Here is a 21,543-nt window from a genome sequence, read left to right as displayed (position 1 = left end):
TTCTCGGTATACCGTGTCTGGGTGCAGTATACGTTAGTCTGTCAGTGTGTGCCCTTTTTGTGAATTCCCTGTATTTTTGTGAATTCCCTGTATGTAAAAAAAAAAGTTTTTCCTTAACACGTCAACCCTTGATTCTCTTTGAACCCGCCAAACCTATTCTGAACAGAACACACAGAGGCTTAGTCAAAGGCCTTGCCAAAGTCCACTGTAGATGCCCCACCCCCTTGCCTCATCAATCTGTTTGGTCACCTCTTCCAAAATAAACAAACCAAATTTCTGAGCCATGATTTCCAATATATCTCTCAGATACATTCCAGTAAATTTCCCACCACTTTTATAAAGTTCACTGGCTTGAAATTTCCTGGATTGTCCTTGTAAAACTTCTGAAATAAAGGCATAACATCAGCTGTCCTGATCCCCGATGGCTAACAAAGATGCAAACGTCTCTAAAATGGCTGCACAAATTTCTTCCTTCACTTTCATTATGTCCTAAGATATCAGACCTTGGTCTTATCCACCTTGGCATGCCAACACCTCGTAATGTTAATATGCTTCAGGATATCACTGTTCTCTTCCATGAACTTATTAGTTTCCATGGCCTTCTCCAGAGACAGATGAGAAACATCCCACGGCTCAATGGATAGTTTACTACAATGATCCACATGCACCTACCCTCTTCTCAATATTTTTATTGGTTTCATCAAGTAAACGTTCTGTAGGTACATCATAATAATAAAGTGAAGTACACTGCATTTACAAATCACATATAATAATAAAAATGGTGTTGAGACCCAAGTTACATTTTGAGAAGAAAAGAAACTTTTTAAAAAAACTCTATCAACTCCCTTCCTTCGAAGGCCACTGGCTAAACATAAATAGTCCACGACCTAATAATAAAAAGGAAGGTAATCAATGGGTTCGAAAATCAGAAGTTAACTAATCTAACAAATTTTGAAAATAATTAAGAAAAGACCCCATAAAGAAACAAAGTTAAGATGCATCTCATTTTTTCCACAGTCAAACATGCAGACAACCACTGAGTGTGAGTGGGAGGGACACCATCTTTCCATCCCTTCTACCAATAAGGGAGGTGAGGGCAACAACATGGGATTGTGATGCAGTCAATATCAGACCCGTTGGCCCCACTTATTCCAAAAAGAGCAAGAAAAGGAATTGGAGTCAATGTTGAGAACAAAAGACAAGGTACAAAATGCACCTTCCCAAAAATTGGAGAAGGACATAACCAGAACACATGATCCAGTGAACCTTCTTCAGTTCTACATTTGTCACAGAAATTCAAATAGAATTTAGCCCATTGAACATTGGAATAGTGGGCCTGGTGTACTCCCTTAAACTGTATTTATGAATGTCTAGCACAAAGAGAGGATGAATGCACTTGTTTCAGAATAGTCCCTTGTAGTTTCAGAAATTAACTGCTGAAAATTTTGTTCCCATAATTTTTTTTAAAATTCTGTCCAGGGAACTATCCCTGGATCTTAAAAGTAGTTCAGAAAGGACCGATGACATCCGCTTGTGATCAGGTTTTAAATGATAAACCTTCCCTATCATATTAGATTCCAGGTCTATACGGAGCCTCAGAATTAAAGAAGCTTCTAACCTGTAAATAACAAGTGATGTTTATGTACTATAAATTTGGTGGATAATTGTTCAAATTAAGCAAGATTTCGGTCATTAAAGAAATCTAAAAAGGATTGGAATCCTAAATTTATCTTCGACGGTAACTGATATCTTGAACTAAAGATAAAAAGAAAGAAGTACCATCGTACCCAAAATGTTTCCTGAATTGAAACCAAATTGTCCATGTATGCCTGACAACAAAATTATCAGTTAATTTGGAAGCAGAAAAAGGTAAAGGTGCTCCAAGTATCAAAGGAAGAGAATACTTTTTAGTGGATTTAATTTCCAAATCAGACGCTCCTTATGACGAATTCAAATAACATATCTAATATTGGCTGCCCCAGTAATAAAGTCGGTAATCCCAGCCCCCGTTCTTTCTAATATTTTGAAGGAAAACTTTTTTAAGACAGGGGCGCTTATTTTTCCAAACTCTCTTCTGAGTTACTCCTTTGATCTTCACAAGAGAATCTTTTCTTTTGGGATTCTCTTTTACTTATCTGCCAGGCATCTCTGGTCGTAGATCACGCTGCTGCTACATACTCTCGGCGAGTATTCCTGAACTTTCAAGTAGTTAAGCCCCGGACACCCACAAGAAATGCTCGTGCCCCCGTCTATTATGTACAGGAGTGACAATTTACTTCACAATTAGACAGTATTGGCACCTACCGCTGCTCCAGTGCATGCTGAGTAGTTGATCAGAATCTACATTGTGCACAATTGCAGCCTTGTACCCAGCCAGTTGTGCCTGCAGGACCTGCAACAGAGATTCACACACCATTCTAAGATCGCACGTGCTTAAGTTTCTAGTTCATCCTGCTTTTTTAAAAATTTGATTTTAAACCAAAAACACAATTCCGCCCAGGCCTCATGGGTCAGATATTCTTGGAATCTTGCATTCCATCCAGGCCGTCGCAAACACACCTGAAAAAAATCACACGATGACACATGTAGGGTTGGTGTTGCATCATGTGGTGGTCTCAAGAATGATCAAGAAAACATGCATGTTTTGGGGGGGAAGGGTGGGGGGGTGGGGAGGGTGCTCAAAAGGGCTTTGGGTGCTGGCGACTTCCTGATCGTGTGGTGGTTTGGATCTGGAGCTCGGGTTTTTGATGGATCGAACAGCTTGGAAAATAAATGGGCCGTGCTGCCCAAGCTGTGGTAATGGCAGTGCTGCTGCTGGTGCGGACGCACAAAGAGAGAGGACTGTGGAGACACAGTGCTCTTGCGGGGTCCAACTGCCCAGTCTGACTGCTGTCAGCTCTGTACAGGCTTTGAACGGTCTGCTAAAGGAGCCGATGGTAGTTTTATTTAAAATCCTGCGACCATGGGGTCTGCGCCCAAGATGGCGGCACCAGACACGAGGGGCTGCAGACTCCAGGAAAGAGGAGGACTGGCGCAGGGCACCAGTAAATGGTGAGACCATCCTCTGAGAAGAAGCAGAGGAGGCGACCCATGGGACAGTGACCACGGCGACGGACCAGTGAGGGGGTTCTGCGGCTGAAAGACCCACACAGGTAGCGAGGAACCCATGGAATCTGTGGGCTACTGGAGACTGCGGTCAAGGGACTCACACCAGATGGCAGACTGCTGGAGAATGGCTCAAACTAGCTGAAGGGGTACCAGGAATCGGAACCGTGATGCAAGCGGGTGCCAAGGATGCTGAATCATACCCTATCGTATCGGAGGTTCCGATCTGGAGTTGCTGATGGTTTGGTCTAGACTGTGTGGCTGCGGAGGCTGTGGAAGCACTGGAGGCAAATCCATGGACAATCAGTGACTGTGGTGAATCTGTGTCGTACTGTCAATCTTTCGCTGTACTTATAGTCTGCTTTACTGACATTGGACGTGTATTATCTCTACCACTAAAGACACTCCCCTTGGGTATAACTGTGTATGCACCCATTATCATTCATCATTGTACCACTAGTTTCTGCTAATAAAAGCCATGATTCTGATTAACTACACAGCTTTTGTCTTCTTCATTAACTGGCACTTCAGTGACTCTGGGGGAACTTTCTCTGACAATAAGAGGCACTTCAGGCATTTTCCGCCGACAATGAATCTGTCTGCCTTAGGGCAGACAAAAGTCATTTTGTGTAATAGAATTTATTACATGACAATAAATTGTATCTAGAATCCTGAACAAGGGTCTTTGCAGTTAAAGAGGCTGCAGGAGCGCTCAAGGCAAGTACATGAACACTTAGTGGTTCTGAAGGGATTCTCTTTTGCTGTTTTTAAAGTAAGAGGCACCGGGCAACACTAATGGCAGCTCTTTGTCTGCATTAAGGCAGGCAAAAGGAAATTTTGCGTAATATTACATTTTTCTGTTTTATTACATGACAATAAAGGAATCCATTGGAAAAGTGAAGTGGCAGGGAATATATAAGAAACTATATATGGTAAAACACCCGTTTCCCTGAATTCAAGCAAGCGGCAACAAAAATCGCAGAAAATAAATAGGTAAAAAAATACAGGATTAAAATTGGCGTGCCTCGCTCTTAGTTCGCCCATAACACAATATGCAATCTCAAGCAACTGGAAAATTCACTTATCCTGCATCTACCAATCCCTATAAGTGCCAGATACCATGGATTTTACGGTACTGGAAAGACACGGTCTGCATGGTTTTGTGTGGGGCAGGGCATGTCTTCCCAATATGGGTGAGTCTTCTGAGGAGATGACAAAAGCGATCGATGATAGTAGGGAAGTAGCTGATGAGGTACAGATGCAGGGGATCAATTGTGAATTAATAGTTTGGATTCAGAGTTAGCTGTCTGATAGAAGACAGGATAATAGTGGAAGGGTGTTAATCTGCCTGGAGATCTGTAATCAGTGGTTGTTAGGACATCTGTTGTTTGTGATCTATATTAATACCAGGATTTTAAAAAGTAGGTGGGCAAGTTCATAAGGTTGGGGATGACAAGGATTGGTGGAGTTGTTGACAGGGCTATCAAAGAATACATCAGGTACAGATATAGCGAGAGAAATGATAGATGGAGCTTAAATGGTTGACACAGGTTAGTGTATCAGTTATCGCAAAAGTGTTACAGTGCCAGTTTCCTGGGTTCAAATCCGGCACTGTACGTTCTCCCAGTATCTGCCCCAGTTTCCTTCCACCCTTCAAAACATATGGGGGTTATAGGTTAATTGGGATATTTGGGCGGCATGCGCTCATGGGCTGGAATGGCCTGTTACCGTGCTCGATGTCTAAATAAAAAACATTAAATTAAACTGGGCCTATGTGAGGTGTTGTATTTTGGGAGGTCAAATATAGGAAAAAAGTTGATAGTAAGGCTCTTAAAAGTATTGATATTGTGATAGATTATAGATATGTTTTTGGGAGATAAATTGGGGCAGGTTTTTTTAGTGCAGGTCACATACAAACACTTTAAAACAGATCTCATTTAAAATACTGGAGCTCTGCTCATGCTAGACAGGGCGGCTCGAAGAGCCTTTGCAAAAGCCTTTGAGAGTGACCAAGAGACTTCACTAATGGATTGTTGTTTACAAAAAGGCAACAGATGAAAGAACTCGTCGGACTCACAGGCTGTCTGCAGTGGAACTTGCTATTCTAAGAAGGACATGTGGTTTTGCAAGAAGAGAGAGAAAAACAGGATTTTTTTCAGAGAGAGAGGGAATTCAGTTCTGCAGTTTTTCAGTCAGCAGCAGTTGGAACTGGAACAGGACAAGCTGGTAAGCTTGTGGAAAAACCCCATTTGGAAAATGGGTTGTGAGTGCTTATTTTTTCAGCCTGGTTAAAGCCCTTGTGGTTCATGCAAGAGGAGAGGACTGGCTGCCTAATGTTTCACATGAAATAAGAGAAACAAAAAGGAATTCTGTGGTGACCTGGTGATCTGAAAACCCTGAAGTGGCTGATTACAAGGAATCAGTTGTGGGTGTCCAGCAAATAACAAATCTCTCTCTGAAAACTGACAAGAACCTTCCTGAGCAGTAAACATTGACCATTCAAACATCAAAGTCTCGTGAACTTCATAAATGTTAAATACTGTGCACAGTATAAGAATTGCCGGCAACCTGTGAACTTGGAGGAATGAGAAGTGAGATTTGATGTGAACCAAATAATTTTTCTGAACTTACATACACATTACATACAAGTGCACTTAGAATTAGAAGGGGGTTAAAGTTAGGTTAGTTAATAGTAATAAGTTAGGGTTTGATCCTGTTCTCATGTTTAAAGACAATGAAAAGCAACTTTTGTTCAAGTAACCATTTGTCTTGGTGATTATCCATTGGGGGTGCTCTGGGCTCGTAACAATAAGAAGAGGGATCACCATCTGCTCAACATTTGGAAGAAGATTCTAGTAGAAAGGAAAAAAATAAATTATCAACTACCTAAATTAATATTGACACAAAATCAACTAATCCCCTTCACAATGGATAACCTTTCCTTTAGAGAATGGGAGAGGAAAGGGATCAAAAGAATAGAAACTTGTTTTTTGGGAAATAAATTATTATCTTTTGAACAAATGAAGTGCAAATATGGTATAACACATGGTACAATGTTTGCATACCACCAATTGAAAACCTACTTGAAGGACAAATTGGGAAGCAGGCTGAGGTTACCAGAAGGAAGCAATTTTGAATATGTGATTATAGACACAATGATAATTAAAAGATTTATAACAAACACGTATATCAAACTGCAAGAGAAAGAGAACGAGGAAACAAGCTGTAAACCCAAACAAAAATGGGAACAAGATCTAAACATAAAATGTAACATGGGAAAAGCTATGCTCTGGAACTATGAAAAATACAATAAACACAAGGTTACGCATGATACAATATAATTGGTTACACAAGCTATACACCACGCCCCAAAAGTTAAATAAATAAATGGGTATCAGATAGATGTTTTCGTTGTAAGAAGGAAACGGGAACAACAGTACATGCAATTTGGGCATGTGAGAAAGTGGAAAAGTTTTGGGAAGATCTAAATCAGGTATTAAATAAAATCACAAAAAGAAACATACCAAAAAATCCAGAGATCTTTCTTCTAAGTAATATAAGAAGTAAAGAACTTGGACTCTATTTAGATGGAGCACAAAAAAGATTTATTATGATAGCCTTTGCTGTAGCAAAAAATGTATTATGTCAACCTGGAAATTAGAAGATAGCCTGAGAATACAGCAATGGCACATAGAAATGAATAAATGTATTCCATTGGAAAAAAATAACATATAATTTAAGAAATAACATCACAGTATTCAAACAAATTTGGGAACCATACATGGAACACAACAGAGAAGTCCTACCGCGGACCTCCACCGCCTAAAATGACAGGAGAAAACGACGAAATGAACTGACCCAGTATGTAAAAGTAGATGACACAATTTTCTTGTTTATTTTCATTGTGTGAGGACATACTTTAATGGGTTTTATGTATCATATATGTTGAACATTGAGTGGGTGGGGAGTGGGGGGGGTGAAGGAAGGAGGGAGGGAAGGGAGGGGGGAAAAGGGAAAACTGTGTATATTCAAGAGGGAAATGTGTGTATTTTGGTCAGTATTGTTCATAGTGTGAAAAATAAAAAAAAATTTTTAAAAAATGAAGAGGGATCTGGGCGTCCAGGTCCATAGCTCCTTGAAAATGGCCACGCAAGTAGATTCATCTTGGGTAGCACGGTTAGTGTGAAATTATTGCAGCGCAAGTGACCCGAGTTCAAATTCAGCCCTGCCCGTAAAGAGTTTGCACATTCTTTCTGTGACCGTGTGGGGGCTTTCCCCCAGGTGCTCCAGTTTCCTCCCACCCTCCAAAAACATAGGCTAATTGGATGTAATTGGGTGCCACAAGTTTCAATGGATGGAATTGGCTTCTATGGTGCTGAACATAAAATTTTAAAACAAAAACATTTAAGGTGTACGGGGTGCTTGGCTTCATTGATGGAGCACTGATACAAAATACTGATAAATCTTTTTTTATGCTAATTTGAGCCAGTCTGTAATTAAACATTATCAAGAATTTAATTCTGCCCAAGTGGTTCTGTGGAAGAAGGGTTATAAATTTCCTTTTCGTTATCCTGCTGTGTTAAAAGTTTTTTTTAATGGTGATTATCAAACTCAGTTTTTAAATAATCTTACCTTTGCTAATTCTTTGCCTATTAATAAGCAGGGACAAGATCAGTTTCGTCAACAGCTTGTCTTGGTTCCGAAAGGGAAATGAGAGATGGAAACTCAGCAGACAATTGATATTGGTATCGATGATGATCAAGTCAACTGAGACTTGGAAGAAGCTTATTAGACCTGAACTGATTACATTTTTGTTTTGTTTGTTCTGTTCAGGGGAGGGTGGTTTGACTGCCAATTCTTCCGAAGCCGTTGGCTACTTTGTGGCATTTGTCTCTCCCGCATACTACACTTATATTGTTGTAGATTTTCTTAGGGTTTTTTTTTAATGGGTTTTTTTTAGTTCTTGTTGTTATTTATTTCTTTGAGGAGATCTTTAAACATGTTTGTAATGAAGCCGTGGGGTTGGGTGGGGGCTTCGCCACTTGTGTGGGATGTAAATGTCATTTCTTATAGTTAATTTAAATTTTCCCACTTTTAATGTTAATGGGTTTAATAATCAGATTAAGAGAAAGAGAATATTAGCTTATATTAAAAAGTTGAAAGTTGATATTGCCTGCTGTCTGACAGCCCCCTTCCCCGCTGCCTGATAGCTGACCCCCCTGCCCCATTGCCTGACAGACCCCACTCTACTGTCACAGCTCTGCCACTCTCTACGGCTCAATATGCTGTATGGCAATGGCGGATCTCCCTACCCATCATCCCCCAAGCAGATGGAACTGCTGTGGAAAACACAGAGCAGATCCAGCTGTGTGGGGGATTACGGGCAAGGAAGAAGGCCATTGCTATGCGGCACCAGTAGCCCTACCTCCATCAGATCCGGAGGCACTACAAGGCGTCTCTGGATATGAATAGGCCCTTTCAGGTGGACCAGGCAATGCTGCAAGCAGCCTTTTAGGGCTACCACCTGAAAGGCGAGTCTGCAAGTTAAGATCTACCACCCTCAAAGCAGAGGGTCCACCAGAAAGGGCTTACTGACTCTGAAGGGATTCTCTTTCTCCTGTTGTTAGGGGTGTGGGGCAACGTTCATGGTGATTTAAGGCAGACAGAAGTTGAAGTATCTCATGTATATTACATTTTTAATGTATTATTATGCCACAATCATTGGAACTTTTGAACCTTCAGAATTATAGATGAAGAAAAATTATTGAAAGAATATGGGATGGAAGTAAATCTAACTAAAACTCATGGGAGAAAGACAACAAATTGACCTTCAGTGGTTGCAACAATGATGCTACTTGTCAGATAGTGGTTTATGCTTCAACGCTTGCAGTTCCTCCCTTGAATTACCCACCAAACCCTCATCAGCCTGCCATGCCACTCCCCAAAGCTCAGATCACAGCCTTTCTCTGAGTTTTGTATTCAGGTGAAGGATATTGAAAATGGATGCCTGCAGCAATTATTGAAAGATTAGGACAGTGAATACTGGGTTATTGAATAGTACAACACAAAAGGCCATTCGGCCCATTAAATCTGTGACAACTCTGTCAAAGAACACCCACTTAGGTCCATCACATATCTTTGAAGAATTTTTTCTTCATCTTTTTTAAAAAAAACTTTTTATTTTACACACTATGAACCATATTAACCAAAATACACACAAACATTTCCCTCTTGAATATACACAGTGTCATTTTCTCCCCTTTTTCCCCCTCCCTTCCTTCCCTCCTTCACCCCCCTCACTACCCACTAAACGTTCAACATATACAATACAATAAACCCATTAAACAATGCCATCACACAATGAAAATAAACAAGAAAATTGTGTCATCTACTTTTACACACTGGGTCAGTTCATTTTGTCTTCTTCTCATTCTGTCATTTTAGGGGGTGGAGGTTCACGGTAGGCCCTCTCTGTTGTGTTCCATGTAGGGTTCCCAAATTTGTTTGAATATTGTGATGTTATTTTTTTAATTATATGCTATTTTTTCAATGGAATACATTTATTCATTTCCATGTACCATTGCTGTACTCTCAGGCTCTCTTCTGATTTCCAGGTTGACATAATACATTTTTTGCAACAGCTAAGGCTATCATAACAAATCTTTTTTGTGCTCCATCCAAATAGAGTCCAAGTTCTTTACTTCTTATATTACTTAGAAGAAAGATCTCTGGATTTTTTGGTATGTTGCTTTTTGTGATTTTATTTAATTCCTGATTTAGATCTTCCCAAAACTTTTCCACTTTCTCACATGCCCAAATTGCATGTACTGTTGTTCCCGTTTCCTTCTTACAGTGAAAACATCCTTCTGATACTGTTGGGTCCCATTTATTTAACTTTTGGGGCGTGGTGTATAGCCTGTGTAACCAATTATATTATATCATGTGTAACCCCGTGTTTATTGAATTTCTCATAGTTCCGGAACCTAGCTATTCCCATTTTCATCTTTATGTTTAGATCTTGTTCCCACTTTTGTTTGGGTTTACAGCTTATTTCATTGTTCTCTTTCTCTTGCACTTTGATGTACATGTTTGTTATAAATCTTTTAATTATCATTGTTTCTGTAATCACATATTCAAAGCTGCTTCCTTCTGGAAACCTCAGCCTGCTTCCCAATTTGTCCTTCAAGTAGATTTTCAGTTGGTGGTATGCAAACATTGTTACGAGTTATTCCATATTTGTACTTCATTTGTTCAAATGTTAATAGATTATTTCCCAAAAAAGAAATTTTATATTCTTTTGATCCCTTTTCTCTCCCATTCTCTAAAGGAAAGGTTATCTACTGTGAAAGGGATTAGTTGATTTTGCGTCAATAATAATTTTGGTAGTTGGCAATTTGTTTTTTTCCTTCCTACGTGAATCTTCTTCCAAATGTTGAGCTGATGATGCAGTACTGGTGAATTCCTATGTTGCACCAGCTTTTCATCCCACTTATATAGTATATGTTCAGGTACCTTCTCCCCTATTTTATCTAGCTCTAATCTGGTCCAATCTGGTTTTTCCCTTGTTTGATAAAAATCTGATAGGTATCTTAATTGTGCTGCTCTATAATAATTCTTAAAGTTTGGTAGCTGTAAGCCCCCTTGTTTGTACCATTCTGTTAATTTATCTAGTGCTATCCTCAGTTTCGCCACTTTCCATAGAATTTCCTTATTATTTTCTTTAGCTCCTTGAAGAATTTCTCTGTTAAAGGAATTGGTAACGATTGAAATAGGTATTGTATCCTTAGGAAGGGTAAATTGCATTAAAATGAGTATCTTCCCATCAGTGTTAGTGGTAAATCTTTTCAATATTCCAAGTCATCTTGTAATTTCTTCATTAATGGCTGATAATTTAGTTTGTATAGATGGCCTAGATTATTATGTCGTTGTATACCAAGGTATTGAATTGCTTGTGTCTCCCATTTAAATGGTGATTCTTTCTAAAACTTTGTGAAATTCGCATTATTCATTGGCATCGCTTCACTTTTATTTGCATTGATCTTGAACCCCGATGCTTCTCCATATTCTTTCAATTTCTTATGTAATTTTTTATAGATAATTCTGGTTCTGTTAAGTATACTATGATGTCATCTGCAAATAGACTGATTTTTATCCCTTTTATTTTATTTTCTGTTCTTATCAGTTCTGCCAAGGGTTCTCTAGCTAAAGTAAACAGTGAGGGAGATAGTGGACATCCCTGCCTAGTTGACCTGCTTAATTTAAATTGGTTTGATATATATCCATTTACTGTCACCTTCACCAATGGTCCCTTATATAATGCTTTAATCCAATATATTTCTCTGGTAGGTTGAACCTCTGTAGTTAAATAATTCCATTCTACTCTGTCAAAGGCTTTCTCTGTGTCTAAAGCAACCGCCACTGTTGGCGTCTTATTTCCTTGTACTGCATGGATTAAGTTAATGCACTTACAGATATTGTCCGTTGTTCGTCTTTTCTTAATAAATCCAGTTTGATCTAGTTTTACTATTTTTGGTACACAGTCGGCCAATCTGTTTGCTAATAGTTTTGCTATTATCTTATAATCTGAGTTAAGTAGAGATATTGGACTATATGATGCTGGTGTTAGTGGATCTTTCCCCGTCTTTGGTATTACTGTAATTATTGCTGTTTTACATGAATCTGGCATGTTTTGTGTTTCTTCAATCTGGTTCATTACTTCCAGGAGAGGAGGAATTAATAACTCTTTAAATATTTCATAGAATTCTATTGGGAGTCCGTCCTCTCCAGGCGTTTTATTGTTCGGTAGCTTTTTTAATATATCCTGTATTTCCTCTATTTCAAATGGTTTTATCAATTTGTTTTTCTCCTCTTCTTGCAATTTCGGTAGTTCAATTTTAGCTAGAAACTCATCTATTTTGTCTTCTTTCCCTTCGTTCTCAGTTCAGTATAATTGCTCGTAGAATTCCTTGATCTCTGTTGGGTTATATGTAATTTGTTTCTCCTTTTTCCTTGATGCCAATACCGTTCTTTTTGCTTGTTCTGTTTTAAGCTGCCAAGCTAGTATTTTGTGCGTTTTTTCTCCTAGCTCATACTTCTGGTTTGTCTTCATTATGTTCTTCTCCACCTTATACATTTGTAGTGTTTCGTATTTTATTTTCTTGTCCACCAATTTTCTTCCTTTTGTTGTATCCTCCCTTACTGCTAGTTCTTTTTCTGTACTGACTATTTCCCTTTCCAGCTGTTCTATTTCCCGATTGTAGTCTTTTTTCATCTTAGTTACATAACTTATTATCTGCCCTCTAATGAAGGCTTTCATTGCATCCCATAATATAAATTTGTCTTTCACTGATTGTGTATTTATTTCAAAGTACATTTTAATTTGGCGGTCAATGAATTCTCTGAAGTCCTGCCTTTTAAGTAGCATGGAGTTTAATCTCCATCTATACGTTCTCGGTGGGATGTCCTCCAGCTCTATTGCTAATAACAGGGGTGAGTGATCCGATAACAATCTAGCTTTATATTCTGTTTTCCTAAGTCTCCCTTGGATATGGGCTGACAACAAAAACTCATCAATCCTTGAGTATGTTTTATGCCTAGTCGAATAATATGAGTATTCCTTCTCCTTTGGGTGTTGTCTCCTCCATATATCCATAAGTTGCATTTCCTGCATTCATTTAACCATAAATTTGGCTACTTTGTTCTTTCTGCTAGTCTTTTGTCCATCTTTGAATCCAAATTAAGGTTAAAGTCCCCTCCTATCAATATATTCCCCTGCGTATCTACAATCTTCAAAAAGATAACTTGCATAAACTTTTGATCCTCTTCATTAGGTGCATATATATTGAGCAAATTCGAAAATTCTGAATATATCTGACACTTTACCATTACATACCTTCCTGCTGGATCTATTATTTCCTCCTCTATCTTAATTGGTATATTTTTATTGATTAATATAGCTACACCTCTGTCTTTTGAATTATATGATGCTGCTGTTACGTGCCCTACCCAGTCTCTCCTTAATTTCTTGTGTTCCACTTCAGTTAGATGCGTTTCCTACACAAATGCTTTATCAATTTTTTCTTTTTTCATTAAATTTAATAGCCTCTTCCTTTTGATTTGGTTATGTATTCCATTAATATTTATAGTCATATAGTTCAACATTGCCATTTCATTTCCGCTTCCTCACCAGCACCTTTCCCCTTTTCCCCATTTCTTTTTTTGAACACACCATATGACAACACTTCTAAAATATAAAATATTTCAACCATTCCCACATCTAAAATTCCCTTAACCCCAAGTGTCCTCCCCATCTCTGAGTCGCCCCTTGATCCTTGCTGGGCAACCACAACTCCCCTCTCCATTCGGACTGCGAACCCGTTCGCAAATGTCAACTGATTTCGCAGTGACTGTTATTCTCTCCCACCCAACCCCCTCCAGAAAAGACTTTTATCTTCCCATTACAACAAAGCTCCCCCTCATTTCTTCTCTTTTCCTTTTTGTTTTATTTATTTATTATTTTTTTAACCCCCTCCTCTTTTTTCTCCCCTTCTCCCTTATTTTCCTCCTTTAGTTCTTATTTATACATCATTTTTACTTCTTTATATGGGCTTTGGCAAATACTAGAGCGCATCGGATGTCCCCCAAAGTTTCTCAACATGATTATCCAACTGCACGAAAACCAACAAGGTCGGGTCAGATACAGCAATGAGCTCTCTGAACCCTTCTCCATTAACAATGGCGTGAAGCAAGGCTGTGTTCTCGCACCAACTCTCTTTTCAATCTTCTTCAGCATGATGCTGAACCAAGCCATGAAAGACCCCAACAATGAAGACGCTGTTTACATCCGGTACCGCACGGATGGCAGTCTCTTCAATCTGAGGCGCCTGCAAGCTCACACCAAGACACAAGAGAAACTTGTCCGTGAACTACTCTTTGCAGATGATGCCGCTTTAGTTGCCCATTCAGAGCCAGCTCTTCAGCGCTTGACGTCCTGCTTTGCGGAAACTGCCAAAATGTTTGGCCTGGAAGTCAGCCTGAAGAAAACTGAGGTCCTCCATCAGCCAGCTCCCCACCATGACTACCAGCCCCCCCACATCTCCATCGGGCACACAAAACTCAAAACGGTCAACCAGTTTACCTATCTCGGCTGCACCATTTCATCAGATGCAAGGATCGACAATGAGATAGACAACAGACTCGCCAAGGCAAATAGCGCCTTTGGAAGACTACACAAAAGAGTCTGGAAAAACAACCAACTGAAAAACCTCACAAAGATAAGCGTATACAGAGCCGTTGTCATACCCACGCTCCTGTTCGGCTCCGAATCATGGGTCATCTACCGGCACCACCTACGGCTCCTAGAACGCTTCCACCAGCGTTGTCTCCGCTCCATCCTCAACATCCATTGGAGCGCTTACACCCCTAACGTCGAAGTACTCGAGATGGCAGAGGTCGACAGCATCGAGTCCACGCTGCTGAAGATCCAGCTGCGTTGGATGGGTCACGTCTCCAGAATGGAGGACCATCGCCTTCCCAAGATCCTGTTATATGGCGAGCTCTCCACTGGCCACCGTGACAGAGGTGCACCAAAGAAAAGGTACAAGGACTGCCTAAAGAAATCTCTTGGTGCCTGCCACATTGACCACCGCCAGTGGGCTGATAACGCCTCAAACCGTGCATCTTGGCGCCTCACAGTTTGGCGGGCAGCAACCTCCTTTGAAGAAGACCGCAGAGCCCACCTCACGAACAAAAGGCAAAGGAGGAAAAACCCAACACCCAACCCCAACCAACCAATTTTCCCTTGCAACCACTGCAATCGTGTCTGCCTGTCCCGCATCGGACTTGTCAGCCACAAACGAGCCTGCAGCTGACGTGGACTTTTTACCCCCTCCATAAATCTTCGTCCGCGAAGCCAAGCCAAAGAAGAAAAGAAAGAAGAAAAGGTATGTAGTTTGTCGTCGTTCTTTGTTCTTGTTACATCTCTTCATCTCTCTTTCTGTCTTGCAGGTGTTCTGCAAATTCTCGTACTTTCTCCGGATCCGAGAATAGTCTGTTTTGCTGACTGGGATAAGTATTTTAAGCACTGCTAGATACCTTAACATAAATTTATAGCCTTTCTTCCATAGGATCGATTTTGCTGCATTAAATTCCTTCCTCTTCAAGAGCTCAAAACTTATGTCTGGGTAGAAAAAATTTTTTTAACCTTTTTATTCCAGTGGTTTTTTTGTCTTCTCTCATTTTATTCATTGCCTTCTCCAATATATTTTCTCTTGTCATATATCTCAGGAATTTTACTAAAACTGATCTTGGTTTTTGTTGTGACTGTGGTTTCGGGGCTAGTGTTCTGTGTGCCCTTTCTATTTCCATTCCTTCTTGCACTTCTGGCATTCCCAGGACTTTTGGGATCCATTCTTTTATAAATTCTTTCATATCTTTGCCTTCATCTTCCTTAAGGCCCACTATCTTTATATTGTTTCGCCTACTATAGTTTTCCATTATATCCATCTTCTGAGCTAACAACTCCTGTGTATCTTTAACTTTTTTATCACTTCCTTCCAATGTTCTTTTTAAGTTGTTCACTTCCATATCTACCGCCATTACACGTTCTTCCACATTTTCTAATCTTTTCCCTACATCTGCTATGACCAGCTCTATTTTTTTCACTTTTTCTTCTGTACTTTTCATTTTTCTTTTTATTTCACTAAATTCTACTGTCAGCCATTGTCTTAATGCTTTTGTATGTTCTTCAAATTTTTTTAATCTTTGTACTGTCCATTCATTTTACCTCCTATTCCTCTGTGCAGAGCTTGGTGTTCTTCTTCTTCTTCTGTGTCTGCTCTTGGGTTTGTATCTTCTATTTCTCTTCCTTGTATCTGTGTCTCTTCTGACTTTCTTGTTGAGCTGCTTGTCTCAGTTTGTTGGGTATTTTTTTTTCCCATGGTGTCATGATGTTGGTCCTCTTCTTCTGGGTTGGTTATCTGTTGTGTCTCTAGTTTCCTTTTTTCATTCTCACCCCTTCGGTCCCCATTGTTTTCTTTATCTTCCAGCTGGGAGCCCTGCTGTCAGGTCTCTCTCAGCTGTTCGTGTTGTGGAGTTTCACTCCACAGCTGGTCCCCCTCCCGTCGGTGTTCTCCTTGTCGTGCGCAGTTGCGCACCTCTGTTTGGCTCCTTGAACCATCTTTGCAGTCCTGCGGTCGATGGGTCGCGACCCTGCGGGGTCTCCACTAACCTCAGGGAGTGGGCTCCTCTTTCCACTGCGGGACCCTGCTTTTTCGTGCAGGTAAGGCCTTCACCTTTCTCTTCCGGCATCTTTCTTTCTTCTTTTCTTCCCGTTGTTTTTGGCTTTTCTTTCTTAGGCACCATTTTCTCCACATCTTTATTTTTTATTTGTTGTGATTTGTGTTTTTTTCTTCACTTTATTTCTTCTTTTCTGAAGAGGGCTGGTGTTCTCCTACTGGCCACTACTCCATCACGTGACTCCTCCCATTCTTTTCTTCATCTTTATGTAATTCTCTTTTAAAAACCACTAGAACGTCGTACAGCACAGTACAGGCCCTTCAGTCTTCAATGTTGTACTGACCCATATATTCCTTAAAAAAAAAGTACTAAACGCTCTTACCCCAATAACCCTCTATTTTTCTTCCATCCATGTGCTTGACTAAGAATTCCAGGCATTCACAACTCTCTGATGTCTCCACTAAACTTCCCTCCCTTCACTTGGTACACATGTCCTCTAGTGTTTGCCATTCTTGCCCCGGGAAAAAGACGCAGACTGTCTAACCTATCTAGGCCTCTCATAATCTTGACGACCTCTATTAAGTCTCCTCTCATCCTTCTATGCTCCAAAGAGAAAAGTCTCAGCTCTGCTAACCTTGCCTCGTAAGACTTATTTTTTAATCCAGGCAACATTCTGGTAAATATTCTCTGCCCCCTCCCTCTTGACTCTTAATCTCAGCTCCCCTATTAATGAAGCCCAAATTCCCATAGGACTTCTTAACTATTGAATGTGATTTCACCACACTTTTCTGCAGTGCCTTTAAGATGCTTTAAGGCTGAAGATTCAATCCAGTATTCTAATGACCTGATCTTTTGTTTAGATAATAACTATGGTCAATGTTCAGGCACTAACATTTATCCATGCACCCAATTAACTCAAGTTAACCTACAACCTGTACGTCTGGAAAGTGGGAGGAAACCTGAGCACCCAGAGACACGCAGACACGAGTAGAACATACAAACTCCTTAAAGAAAGCGCAGGATATGAACATGTCTGAAAGCAAAGAATCGCAAGCTGTGGGCCACTGCAGTACAAGGGACTTGCACCAACCTGCAGACTGCTGGAAGCTGGTTTGAGACCGGCTGAAGGGGTACCGGGTACAGAAACTGAGATGTGAGAGGGTGCCGAGGGTTTCCTGATCATTTGGATTTGGAGCTCAGGTTGGTTAATGATTTGGACTGAGGGCTGTGTGGCTGCAGAAATGTTGGGGGAGCGTCCATGGACTCTCAGCGACTCTGGGGGAACTCTTTTTTGGTTCTCTATTTCTGACTGAAAGGGACACTGGGCAATTTCTGGCCAAGGGCAAAAGAAATTTTGTGTAATATTACATTTTCAGTTTTGTTACATGACAATAAAAGACTCTTGAATATAACCACTATGCTAACTGCGTCTTCATTCCTGCTAGATGTGTTACATACCTTGACATCAAAGTTGCATTCATATCGACGAATCACAACAATAAAATCCAAGATGGTGGTGTTCGAAGGAGGTGGCGAGATAGGCTCACAAGCATTTTCTGGTTTTGCAAATACTAAGTAACCCTGGAGGAGTTTAAAAAAAATCATAATGAACTTTCAATGTGAAACATTTATTTCATCATCTAAAAGGCATTTCTGAGGATCAACCATGTTTACTTACGATGGAGGGATGATTTAGGTTGCTGGTCACCCTTGTTCTGATTGGGGGAAATGTTGGATGCAGTAGCCCCAGTGTTCGCAGCCCCAACCCTGCCCGTTTGGTAAATTCATGTTTCACCAAAACCCATTTGAGATCTCCCCTCTTTCTTTTGGCCCCATACAATGCTGACCACTCTGATTTTCAATTTTGTCCCTTACGATTTGTTTTGCCAATAATGTACCTGTAGAAGTCCTTAGGATTTGCCCATCACCTTCACTGACAAAGCCACCTCATGTCTTCTTTTCGCTCACCTAATTTCTTTCTGAAGGTCTTTTTGTTGCAATAACACTCAAGTGCTCATTTGCCTCCTTGTTGCCTATACCTGCCATACTCCTTCTTAACCAGGTCCCCAATATCCCTATGCACAGGGTTTTATTGATCTCAACATACCTAGTACGAGGAGAAAAGTTCGTCTGTGAGCAGCTAGCAGGGTATCTCTCGCATTCAGAGAATGGTGTAAAGTGCACAATTACAGATTGCAGTGTAAATCTGAATTGAATAACAGACCTCAGACAGGCAATATATACAGATAATCTTGTTTAGTGGGTGGGGGTAAATTAGTAGGGAGATATTAATCTTAATAATGAAAAGGGAAGTTGAAAAATAAGTAAAAGGTGGGGGAAGGGTTTAACTACAGATTACGGATCTTATCACAGAACATGATCAAATCAGAGAAGTATAAAATATCGTATGTAAGGGAATTTTGTGTGTATGATTTGTTCAATTTTTGTATTCAATATTGATTTTGGAGAATACAAGTTATTATTTAATTGTTTAATTATTATTATTATAGAATTTAATGTCATTAATGTAATAATTATGGTTCTGCTTCTAATTTTCAATTGATATGTGACATACATATGCAAATATATATATATATATATATGATTTATCTTATCATTAGTTTACCTTGTGTAAAGAGTTTTTGTTAAACGATGCAATATTTCTTTTAAAAATATTTGTAATGTAAAAGAAAGGTCAATTATTTAGCACCAAGTGGGATAGCATCGTTATGGGGTCTTTTAGCCTGCTGGGATAGCACCGTGATGGGTCTTTAAGCCTGCTGGGATAGCACCGTGATGGGGGTCTTTAAGCCTGGTGGGGTAGCACCATGATGGGGGTCTTTAAGCCTGCTGGGGTAGCACCGTGATGGGGGTCTTTAAGCCTGCTGGGGTAGCACCATGATGGGGGTCTTTAAGCCTGCTGGGGTAGCACCGTGATGGGGGTCTTTAAGCCTGCTGGGGTAGCACCGTAATGGGGGTCTTTAAGCCTGCTGGTGCACGCTTTCACACTCTTAAGCCTTCTGCTCAATGGAAGGAGGGAGAAGAGAGGATTTGGGTTGTGAGGGGTCCTAATTAGTGGGAGATGTGGGCAGATTTCAAATTCCTGGGTGTCAACATCTCCAAGGATCTGTCCAAGAGCCTTCCAGTCGAGGCAATTCCATGTAACCATATAACAATTACAGTGCGGAAACAGACCATCTCGGCCCTTCTCGTCCGCACCGATTTAAGTGAACTCCATTAGTCCCACCTACCTGCTCTCCGCCCATAACCTTCCAATCCCCTCACATCCATGGACTCATCCAACCTTCTCTTAAATGACAAAAATGACCCTGTTGCAACCACCTCTTCCAGAAGGTCATTGCACTCTGTCACCACTCTGAGTGAAGAAGCTTCCTCTTATGTAACCTCTCAGGTTTTGCCCCCAACCCTTAACTTATGACCCCTCGTTCCAATCTCTCCACCCCTCAAGGGGAAGAGCCTATTCACATCTACTCTATCTAACTCCCCCCCCCCTCATAATTTTATATACCTCTATCAAATCCAGAAGAAAGCTCGCCAGCAGCTATACTTTGTGAGGAGTTTGAGCAGGTTCGGTCTGTCACTAAAGATTCTTGAAAACTTCTACAAGTCTAGCGTGGAGAGCATTCTGGCTGGTTCCATCACTGTCTAGGGCAGAGGTGCCAACACTCAGGACAAGAAAAAGATCTTAAGAAATGTTAACATCCCAGGCCCCAAACTTCACTCAGCATGCAGGAAGGAGATTGGAAACCACGATGAGATTAAGAAGAGCAAGTACTGGATCTTCTTAAAAACATTAGGATTGATGATCCTGGGACTGGACAAGTGTAACTCCACATTGCTATGGGAGGAGAGAGAAGAGATTGCTAGGGCGTTGGCAATGATCTTTGAATCCTCCTTGGATGCAGGGGAGTTGCCAGAGGATTGGGAAATGACAAATGTGGTCCCTTGTTTTAAAAAAAGCTCAAAGGGAGAATCCTGGGAATAATAGACCCGTGAGCCTTATATCAGTGGGGAGAAAACCATTGGAAAAAATTCCTAAGGACAGGATTTGGAAGTATTTAGAAAAGTACAGACTTCTCCAGGGTCATCAGCATGGCTTTGTCGGGGAAGTTAATGCCTCATGAGCCTAATTGAGTTTTATTTGAGGAGGTACCAAAAGAAATTGATGAAGGAAGGGCAGTAGATATGGTGTGCATGGATTTTAGTAAGGCATTTGACAAGGTCCTCCATGGTAGACTCATTCAGAAAGTCAGGAGGCATGGGATCCATGGAACCTTGGCTGTGTATATTCAGAATTGGCTTGCCTGGAGAAAGCAGAGAGTAGCAGTGGAGAGAAAATATTCTGCCAGGAGGTCACTGGTTAGTGGAATTCCGCAGAGATCTGTTCTGGGACCCCTGCTCTTTGTGATTTTTTATAAATGACTTGAATGAAGAAGTAGGGAGTGAATCAGTAAGTCTGCATATGATACAAAGGTTGGCGGTGTTGTGGATGGTGTTGAAGGTTGTCATGGGTTACAACTGGATTTAGACAGGATGCAGAGTTGTGGGGAAAATAGCAGAGTTCAATCCTGTTAAGTATGAGGTGATGCACTTATGGTAGGCCAAACTTGAAGCCATAGTACCTGATTAATGATAGGATTCTTAACAATGTGGAAGAACAAAACGACCGTGGGGTTCAAATCCAGAAATCTCTCAAGGTCACCATGCAGGCTGAGAGGAATAGTTAAGAAGGAGATGGAATGCTGAGCTTCATTAGTCAGGGAATTGAGTTCAGGGGTCGTGAGGTAATGTTGCAGCTCCATATAACTTGGGTGAGACACACTAAGAATATTAAGTTCAGTTCTGGTTACCTCATTACAGGAAGGACGTGGAAGCTGTGGAGAAGGCGCAGAGGGGATTCACCAGGATGTTGCCTAGATTGGAAAATATGTCTTATGAGGCAAGGTTAGCAGAGCTGGAGGTTTTCTCTTTGGAGCATGGAAGGAAGAGAGGGAACTTAATTGAGGTCTATGAGATTATGAGAGGCAAAGGTAGGGTGGACAATCAGCACCTTTTTCTCAAGGCATGAGTAGCAAACACCAGAAGACATCTGCACAAAATGAAAGGAGGAAAGTTTAGGAGAGACATCAAGGGTAAGTGTTTTTGTACAAAGAGCTGTGGGTGCCTGAAATGCCTTGCCAG

The 21,543-nt window shown here is 40.6% G+C and overlaps 1 protein-coding gene across 3 annotated transcripts in view; it reads right to left on the bottom strand.

Moving 5' to 3' along the window:
- LOC138754860 (E3 ubiquitin-protein ligase RNF167-like) overlaps window positions 1-21,543 on the bottom strand; it is a 166,492-nt gene that overhangs the window by 116,457 nt on the left and 28,492 nt on the right. For all 3 annotated transcript variants that reach the window (XM_069919776.1, XM_069919774.1, XM_069919775.1), the window contains 2 exons: window positions 17,800-17,922; window positions 2,305-2,392 (listed from right to left, as the gene is read on the bottom strand). In XM_069919776.1, coding sequence (XP_069775877.1) covers window positions 2,305-2,392; window positions 17,800-17,922 — 211 coding nt within the window. The remainder of the gene's footprint in view (window positions 1-2,304; window positions 2,393-17,799; window positions 17,923-21,543) is intronic.

This window comes from Narcine bancroftii, chromosome 2 (assembly GCF_036971445.1).
Source record: "Narcine bancroftii isolate sNarBan1 chromosome 2, sNarBan1.hap1, whole genome shotgun sequence".
NCBI classification, from domain to species: domain Eukaryota; kingdom Metazoa; phylum Chordata; class Chondrichthyes; order Torpediniformes; family Narcinidae; genus Narcine; species Narcine bancroftii.
The sequence above is the reverse complement of the archived record's forward strand: the minus strand, read 5'-3'. Positions and strand labels throughout refer to the sequence as shown.